This window comes from Sminthopsis crassicaudata, chromosome 3 (genome assembly GCF_048593235.1).
Source record: "Sminthopsis crassicaudata isolate SCR6 chromosome 3, ASM4859323v1, whole genome shotgun sequence".
In the NCBI taxonomy this organism is placed as follows: domain Eukaryota; kingdom Metazoa; phylum Chordata; class Mammalia; order Dasyuromorphia; family Dasyuridae; genus Sminthopsis; species Sminthopsis crassicaudata.
In genome coordinates this window covers 581,505,171-581,514,926 of record NC_133619.1, presented here as the reverse complement: position 1 = coordinate 581,514,926, position 9,756 = coordinate 581,505,171, and the positions used below count along the sequence as shown (strand labels likewise).

General features: G+C 34.5%; 1 protein-coding gene across 1 annotated transcript; it reads right to left on the bottom strand.

Annotated features, from left to right (window-relative positions):
- Nucleotides 1-5,264: 5,264 nt before the first annotated feature.
- Nucleotides 5,265-6,628, bottom strand: LOC141559846 (olfactory receptor 51D1-like). The gene has a single exon (XM_074297503.1). The coding sequence runs from the start codon at nt 6,463-6,465 to the stop codon at nt 5,521-5,523; it is 945 nt and encodes a 314-aa protein (XP_074153604.1). The 5' UTR covers nt 6,466-6,628; the 3' UTR covers nt 5,265-5,520.
- Nucleotides 6,629-9,756: the final 3,128 nt, after the last annotated feature.

The window sequence follows — 9,756 nt, the reverse complement described above, 5'->3', positions numbered from 1 at the left end:
TCTGGAACACTAGTGATGGAAAAGTTTGCTGTAAAACTTGCAGCAACTGCTGTAGCTGCACACAGACAGTGAAGGCATTTTTCAAGTGGTCAGCACCCTTTTCATATGCATCTTTGTCTGGTAATTGCTCACCAAACTTCAAAGATTCAAATTTCTTCAAATAAAAACTTCTGAATAGCATCTGCAGCTTTAATTTCAGGTCAGGTCTCCCAAGAAAGACCTTCTTCCCCTGAACTCACAAAAGCATAAAGAAATAGTCATCTTCTTTTCCTCTCCCTTTCAATAGAATTATTGGTATAATCTCTGGTCACCCATTTTATCATTGAGTCTGTAATGTTATAGCTGTAGTTCTGCTTTCCCTCTTAGAAGGAGAGTAGAGAAGACAATAATTAGGGGACAACGCTACAGGAATATACTTAATCCAGTGGACTACCAGCTCACATGAAAAAGTTGTTATTTTTTTTCCTGGTCCATTGGCTGAATATGTTGTGAACCAAAAGTTAGATAAGACAAGGGATAGAAATTGCAGGATCAAAAAGTTAGGACAAAAGTGTGGAGAAAAAAGTATAAAGAGGTTCTCCTGTTTTAGAACCTTTTGGAGCAAGATACACACTTCTCTCATCACAAAAGGCCTTAGGCAGAAAAAAAAGTGTTTAACTATTTGGACATAAAGGAATAAATGAGATAACCCTAAAATGGTCTCCATTAGATACTCTCAGTCCTGAAGCTTGCTCTTTTACTCCTGGCAGTCAACTTGATTCTAGTACCTTCTTTAATAGAAGCAAAATGAATATTTTCTCCACCTCCCTAGGATCCAAAAATCAGCTCTCCAAATCTCCCTTGGGATCTGGAAAATGGTGTTTGAGCTATCATGCAGCTCCCTTGTGACCCTGATTTGTTAGCAGACTCCCCACTAAACTTTCAACATCAAATTACCAAATATATAAGGCAAAACATATTTTCATTTTTTTCTTTACCTCACTTTCAAACTATCCTATTAAAATTAGGTATTATTTAATGTGTTGGTGAGGAATAAAAAAGTCTTCTCTTATCAATTTCAAACCTTTTTTGAGGAATCCAAGAAGTGTTATTATAGGTATGGTTTAAATAAATGATTGATCTCAACTAGTATTTATTTAGCAACTACTGTTCCTTTCTTTTTTTTTTTGGAAAACTTTTTATTTTCAAAACATATGCATGGATAATTTTTCAACAATGACCCTTGCATAGCCTTGTATTCCAAAATTTCCCCTCCTTCCATTCAATCCCTTGGATGGCAAGCAATCCAATATATGTTATACATGTCTAAATATATGTTAAATCCAATATATGTAAACATATTTATACAGTTATCTTAGCGCATAAGAAAAATCAGATCAGGGAGGAAAGAAAATGAGTAAGAAAACAAAATGCAAGTGAACAATAACAAAAAGAATGAGAATGTTGTGTTGTGATACACACTCAGTTCCCAAAGTCCTCTCTCTGGATGTAGATGGCTCTTTTCATCACAAGACCATAGGAACTGGCCTCTGCCATCTCACTGTTGAAGAGTCATGTCCATCAGAATTGATCATTGTATGATCTTGTGGTTGCCATGTACAATGACCTCCTGGCTCTGCTCATTTCACTTAGCATCAGTACATTTAAGTCTCTCTAGGACTCTCTGAAATAATCCTGCTGATCATTTCTTATAGAATAATTACATTCCATAATATTCACATACCATAACTTATTCTGCCATTCTCCAATTGATGGGCATCCATTCAGTTTCCAGTTTCTTGCCATTACAAAAGGGCTGCCAAAAACATTTTTAGCAGCTACTGTTCCAAGATTATACATAAAATTAGAGGTAAAGTTAGGTAACCTGAATCCTAGATAAGAGTTCTACCAATAAGTTAATACTTTTCCAAGGTAAAATATGAGAGGAAATTTAAAAACAATAATTATAATTTTGAACTAGGAGTAAATAAATCATTGTCCTATAGAAGGTTCATCTAGATCATCTCTAAGTTCACATTTAACTCTATATGACTCAATTCCTCACTGATGCTCCTTAAAATCAAGGTCATTCTCTTTACTTCTGATATGGGAAAAGTAATGCTACTAATAACTTAGCTCAATGTCTGAAATGCAATAAATACTTAAATACTTCTTGATTTGACTTCATTAAGTAGTTGATGGAATAGCAACAGCATTAGGGCGACAATTGTAATTATAGAATTGAAGAAGCAAGTAGCACCAAGACTCAGCTCTGTGATAAAAAAAAATTAGGAGTTAATATTATGCCAAGGTGGTATATCTAATGTCCAAAGTTTACCTTAAGTTATTCTTGAATACAACTCCATTTGCATAGAAGAATTAATTCAAATAGGAAGTCTACATATGTCTCATAGAAGATAAAGAAAATGTGTTTTTGACAGATATACTTTTAAAAAAGAGAATAAATCATTTTTACCTTCCATGCTCTTACATAGTCCTATGATCTTCAATACCTACCAAGAGAATGCAGGAATGAAAGTCTTAATTAAAGAAGTACAGGAAAACTGACCCCTCATCTTTTTAGTCTTTTCCTGAGGACAATTAAATGTTGAATTTTTATTACAGCACTTTACATTTGCAGAGTGCTTAAAGACATTATCTCATTTGATCCATACAACAATCATGCAAAATAAAAACTATTATTATACTTATTTTATAGATGAGCAATTTTATACCAAGTTCTTGAAATACTAGAGCAAGTAACTATAAGCTTCAAAAAATCTCCTTCATTAAGAATCTTTTAAAGTTGTATTTTATTTTTCCAAATACATGCAAAGAGAGTTTCAACATTCACTTCTGTAACACTTTGTGTTTCAAATATTTCTCCCTCTGCATCCCATTATTCCTTTTCTAAGACAGCAACAAATAATTTATAGTTTAAACATGTGTACTTATTCTAAACATATTTACATATTTGTTATGCTGCTCAAGAAAAATCAGATTCATAGGAAAAAAAAACACAAAAAAGAAAACAGAAACAAGAAAACAACAACAAAAGGTGAAAATATTATGCTTTAATCCATGTTGTCTCCATTGTTCTGTCTCTGGATATGGATAGCACTTTCCATCACAAGTCTATTGTAATTGTAACTTCATTAAGAATAGATTCTTAATGGCTACAGAGCTTTCTCTACCAATTCATTCTGATAGACAAGCCAGGATCCCCATTCAACTCCCAAAACTTTTTTCACACTTCAATGCATATATTTACTACTTCCTTTCTGGAATGAGATCTATTTAGTCCTTTTGCCTGTGAATGGAGGCTACAACTAATGAACTGTAAGAGTTAAAACATATTTGTAAAAGTCTTTAGTGGTCAATGAGTAATGTTTTTCACTTCTACCAACTATAATTGCTATTCCATGCAAGACAAATGGCTATCCAGGATTTTCTTCAATATGTTTATTAAAAACAGCATAGAACAATAAAAAGAATATTGAATCTAGAATCAAATGCCAAGGATTTGAATCTTGACTCTGCTGTTTACTATATGGGTGATTTTCTTCAAGCAATTTACCTTTGTAGGCCTTACTTTCCATAACTGCAAAAGAAAAAGCTTAGACTAAAGAACCTGTCAAGTCTTTTCCAAGTCAAAATATATGTCCTGTATTGATATGCAGTGTAACACTTCACAAAACAGGCTCACATATGTTTGAACAAGTTATTAGTACAAAGTTCCTCAATATTAATTAAAATATGCTTCTCTTAAAATCTAAACACTCTTAACGAACAGAAACCCAATCTTCTCCCCCTTATTTGATACTATATTAGAATAGTTAGTAGGGTCAAGTCATTAAGCAGTTATCAAGGAAATATATACTACGTATGAGCACTCTACAGAAGTTTGGGGCAACTATACACAAAAGACAAAAATAATTCCTCCTCTCAAGGAGCTCACAGTGTTATGGAGAAAACAACATGGAAACAACCATGTACAAACAAACAATTTATAGAAAAAAAATTTAGATGATCTTAGAAGAGATAACACTCAAATTAAGGCGTATAATTCTTCTGATAAAGGAATTCTTTTATTTGGGACTTGAAGGAAGCCAGGAGACAGAGATGAAGAAGGAAACCAATACAGCTACTGAGAATGAAAAAATATCTAGAGTCAGTAGATGGAATGTCATGCTTGAGAAACAGCAGGGAGGCTATTATCACTGGATCAATGAGTATGGAGAAAGTGTGAGGTATAAGTATACTGGGAAAAATTAAGAGAATGATTATAAATTAACACAAAACACAAAACATAAAACAGAGAATTTTATAGTTGATCCTAGAAGTGATAGGAATCCCTAAAATTAGTTGAGTAGGGTAATGGAAGGCACTATATTCTGTCCTTTAGGATGAACATTCTTGAATCATTCAACGGTCATTAGTATGATGTATTATGAGTCCCCTCATTTACTTATTAAGTCTGCTACTCATTAATTAATTTCAGAATTGTAGAAGTAGCACCTAGAAAGAGGAGTATGGGGACTGAGTGTGGATCACAACATAGTATTTTCACTTTTTTGTTGTTTGCTTGCATTTTGTTTTCTTTCCCATTTTTTCCTTTTTGATCTGATTTTTCTTGTGTAGCATGATAATACTGCATGCAAAAATATGTGTATAAAGAATTTCACATATTTGGCATATATTGGATTGCTTGCAATCTAGGAGAAGGGGTGGGGAAAACAGAGGGAAGAAAACATTGAAACACAAAGTTTTGCAAGGGTAAATGTTGAAAATTATATATCCATATGTTTTGAAATTAAAAAGCTTAAATAAAAATGAAAAAAGTAAAGAAAAAGAAAAACAGAAAAAGAATTGTAGAAATACATTCCCATTTCATTTTCATGATTTCTTTATAATCCAAAACCCTCATGTAATAGGCGTACTGGCTTTCCATTCTTTGGTAATTATCACCAACAATGCTTTGGAAAATTTTCAATAAGCATTTTACTGCTAATGGAATCCTACAAAGAAAAGCATACAAATGTTGTCTGTATAAAAGAAAACAGATTTAGAGGCATGTATATACAAAAAGAGAACAAATAATGAGAATAACACAAAATTATTAGATTTTAATATGTGGTAATATTTATTAAGCAATATTTATATTTATGTAAGTTTATAAAGTACACAACATATGACAAGTCATAATATGATAAAAACAAAATACGAGTGAAATACTTATATCTTAGACAAATCAATAATAAAACTTTTATACTTTGAAGGCCAAACATAGGAAAGATAATATAGGAGAGATTCTCTGAGAATGAATAAGATATTTAGAGTATTCTCCATTCAAGTGAATAAAGATTACAATTTCCTACCTTTCAATAAAGGATGGGCTTTTAAAAAACTTAACAGAAATCGCTAAAAGGCTGCATGGTTCTATCTCTAAGACACATTAGTAGATCCATCAAATCTCTCACAACTTTGTGATATGTGGTGAATTGTCCTCTTTTCTGAGATAATAACATTTTGAACTCTCATTTACCCAGCATCACGTTGGAACATATGGAGAATCCTAACCCTGATCTGCTTTGTTTTGGCCCCATAGACAATGGGGTTGACAACAGGGGGAAGTAGGAGGTAAACATTGGCCATGACCACATGGACCAGTGAGGTGGGGCCACCCAACCTATGTACCACAGACAGGCCAATGAGGGGCACATAGAACACAAGGACTGCACAGAGATGGGAGATACAGGTATTGAAGGCCTTGAAGGCAGCTCCCCGGGAAGATAGTCCTAGCACAGCCTGTAGGATTAGAATGTAGGAGAAGCCAATGAAAAGTGAATCAACTCCCATGACAGAGAGGATAATAAAGAGTCCATAGACAACATTGACTGTAGTATCTGTGCATGACAGCTTCATGATGTCTTGGTGGAGGCAGAAGGAATGGGTGACGGTATTACTACGGCAATAAGACAGCCTCTTCAGGATGAAGGGTAAGGGGAAAAAGAAAACAAAACCACGAGTAAGAGCTGCCAGTCCAATTTTCCCTACAACAGGTGCTGTGAGCACAGATGCATGGCGCAGAGGGTAGCAGATAGCCACAAAGCGATCAAAGGCCATGGCCAAAAGTACAGCTGATTCCATTGCTGACAATGCATGAATAAGAAACATCTGCATCAGACAGAGATTGAATTCTATCTCTTGGTTTCCTGTGAAGAAAAGGCTAGCCATTTTGGGCATAGTAACAGAGGAGAGTACCATATCAATGGTAGAAAGCATAGCCAGAAAGAGATACATAGGCTCATGAAGAGTCTGATCAGTGCGGATGATGAGGACAATGGTGAGGTTGCCCAAAGTGGCCAAGGCATACATAAAGCAGAGTGGGAAGGCCATCCAAAAATGAATGCTGGATCCAAGTCCAGGGATACCCACTAGAAGGAAGGCTCTTGGGTGGATCAGTGTATCATTCACTACCAGCATAATAAAATAGTGAGAGGAAAAGATAATCCAGAATAGATTTCTTAGGGCAGGTTGTGAGGAGGAGTAGAATGTGGGTGGTAGTCAGGTGTGGACTTAGAAAGGAATCAAAGAAGAACAGGAAAAAATAGTTCAGAACATGAAACCTGTAAATAAAAGACATTTGATTTGGAAGGCATCTTAATCCTTTCAGAGTTCTATGGTCTCCCCCTATGGCAATTCATCATATAAATAGCTGTAAGAATATATTGTTCCTATATATTTGACTAGGATAAAAATTTGTCAGAATCTCTAATGAGCATCTCATTCATTTGCAAAGTAATATATGATTCATTTCAATGAAGAATTCAAAAACTCAAATGCATATAAAGAAAAATATCACTGTTCAGTAGGTTTCGATTTGAATTAAGCTATCCAAAATCTCACTAGTTTTGAGTAATTACAAATATGAAACAAGTAAGCAGCATATATTATTTTGAGTTTGGAGTTGAGGAATTAGTCTATATCAGTACCAATGATTTATTCCTCACTCCTTTGTAAGGGTTAGAGGTTGGTTCATGGCCAGGATCATATTATCATTCATTTACCACTAGAAAGCCATTTAGCCAAATTCCTCATGTTATAAATTAGGAAACTAAGGTGGCTAGAAGTTAAGTGAGTTGATTATGGTCATATAAATTATAAAAGATGAATTAAGGATTTGAATCCAAATTCTGTGCTGCCAAATCCACTGCTCTTAAAAACACTGCATTAACTCTATCAAGAACTTAGTCCTTGATTAGAATAAGAATTTGAATTTTTGGTTTATCTTAATTCTATGCCTAAAATTTGAGAATCAATTTCTGATTTAGATTTGGGTTAAGATTATGAATAATAGATTCAATCTGAATAGTTTTGTTAAAGGTCAATCTATGGTTAAGATGCCAGGGTCATTTCTGCTTTTCAATTAAGCAATAATTAAGACATGGTATGGATCAAACAACTGACTTGGACTACCTCAGACAAATTAGAGCAAACCTCATGAATTCTACCACATCCTTATCCATTTATCAATTTCTTATTAGTCAGTTATTGTAACTTTAAATATAATGCAATTATAAATATTTTATAGCAAAAAACCTAAAAGATATTCTATTTTTCATTTTATCTCCCCGGATTTTCTGTTGTTAATTCTTGTCATCTATGGAGTTAGAGTAATACATTTCATTCAGTATGTGAGAAAATCAATAACCCTAGAAGTCAAAATGGACCTAAGACCCATATAGATGTTGATGATCCTGGAACCCATCTAGCATATACTGACCATATAGCCTAAAAGAAATAGGGAAGAAGTACTTTAGAAGAAGGGGATTAAGATAGAACAGCATGAGGAAGAATCTAAGTTTCTTCCTTCAGAAAGTCTTCAAACCCTATTAAAACTCCAAATATAACTTGGTTTTTATTTTTCCAACTGTTTTAAAGTTTAGAAATGCTTACAGGAGACAGACAGGTAGTAAAGTCAATAAAATACTGGATTTACAATCAAGAATTAAGTCTAACGCTACCTTAGTAACTTATTAGCTGTGGAAAAATTACTTAGCTTCTCTCAGTTATAGCTTCCTAATCTATAAAATGACAGGATTGGATTTGATGAACTCCAAAAGAATTTTCCAATCTATAATAGCATGAATTTAGTTTTCTTTTGCCTTAAAGATAGGTAGATAGAATTTTACTATTAACATTAGAAAATGGCTTAGCAAAATTTTCCTACTATGGGATGACAAAGAACTCTGACAGTTTACCAGGGGAATCAGGATATTTGGAAACCACTGTTGTCTTTGATGGCAGTATTTGAGGAAACAAACCTCCAGTAGCCATCCCCCAACCTGTGGTGTCTCAGAGGAACTATCAAACTATCAAAGACAGAACTCTTAGCTTTGAAACATAGTATTCAGTAAATATCAGTTACTCTCTTCTTTTTTTCTCTTTCAAGAGCCAGCTCTTATACTCAACTGAGAGCAGTTTCTGATCTTCCTTCCTTACTGTTTGCTTGTCTTACTTAAAGTCCCTCTTACAAAATCTCATCTTTTCTCTCAAACCTCTCTTTTTAAACCCCTTATTAGTAATTGGAAAACTCACCAGTGGCCACAAAAATAGGAGCTGCTTCTGAAAGAATAAATACCTATGCAGACTTTTAAAGTAATGCTGAGGTTCCTGGGGGAGGGAAAAAACAGGGATTCTCTGGAACCAAGCACCTGGTGGAGACCAAGAGATACAAAGAAAATACTCTCCCTGTCACCAAGGAGAGACAGGGATGGGAATTATGGAGTTTTGGTCACATCCACTATCTGGTCCCAAGGGGATGAGCTCTATATACCCTGGGAGAAGATAATGCCCAGCTCCCAGAAGGTATGTCCTAAAGTGGGGACATATTTCACCTGGAGCATTTTGCTCAGTAGGGGCACTGAAAATGAAGTGATTCTATATAGGGTAAAGGCAGGTAAAAGAGAAAAAGGGAAATGGTAATGGTTAGGAGGCTCACATTCAGAGTGGATATGAGATAAATATAACCCTTGTAAAAACATACAAATGTTAAATTCCAAGTATGTTTGAAAAATAAGGATGAAGAAGCTGGAGGAAAGAGCTGCCCATGTCTTCATGTTGCTGCCCTCTGGTGGACATTGTTGTTATTTCAGAAAGCAATATCTCAAATGAAAGCTGAGCAATCTTAGTACCTATTGCCTGGGCTACCATATAAGCTCTTAAGAAAATGATTTTCCTTTGCTTTTCATAAAAATTGGATGATAATTGTAAACAGAAGGAACAAAATAACAGTATAATTAAGTTAATCAAGCCTCGTTACAATTGATAAATTATACCCTCATTTTTTTTTTTTCCAGAGATGGTGACTTTGTGTGTAGAATATCACATATTTTGTCAGACTCAGTTGATATACTGTTTCATTTTGCTTACCTTTTCTTTCTTTGTCATTGTTTGTTCTAAGTAGTGACTTGTTTCTAGAGGAGAGGGGAGTAATATATTTGAAAATTAAGGCAATATGAAAATATAAAGCTGGGAGCTTATCCTCAGCTTTATGGAGAATTGCCTGTTGTTCTGGGATTCTAGGCTTGCAATTTGCCTTCTTCACTGGGGCCAAAGGCCTCACAGCTAGCCTATTAAACCAAGACATAGTGGCCTTGTTTGCTGATCTGAACTTGCTAGCTTGTACGGACACTATCTGAATTAGGTTATACTTCTCTTTTACCTAAGTGAGACAGATCTTTCATGAAGTCTTTCTAAGTTATCTCATTGTGG

Bases quoted from the DNA above. Each gene is read 5' to 3' on its own strand.
- LOC141559846 (XM_074297503.1), bottom strand. From the start codon at position 6,465: ATGCTGGTAGTGAATGATACACTGATCCACCCAAGAGCCTTCCTTCTA.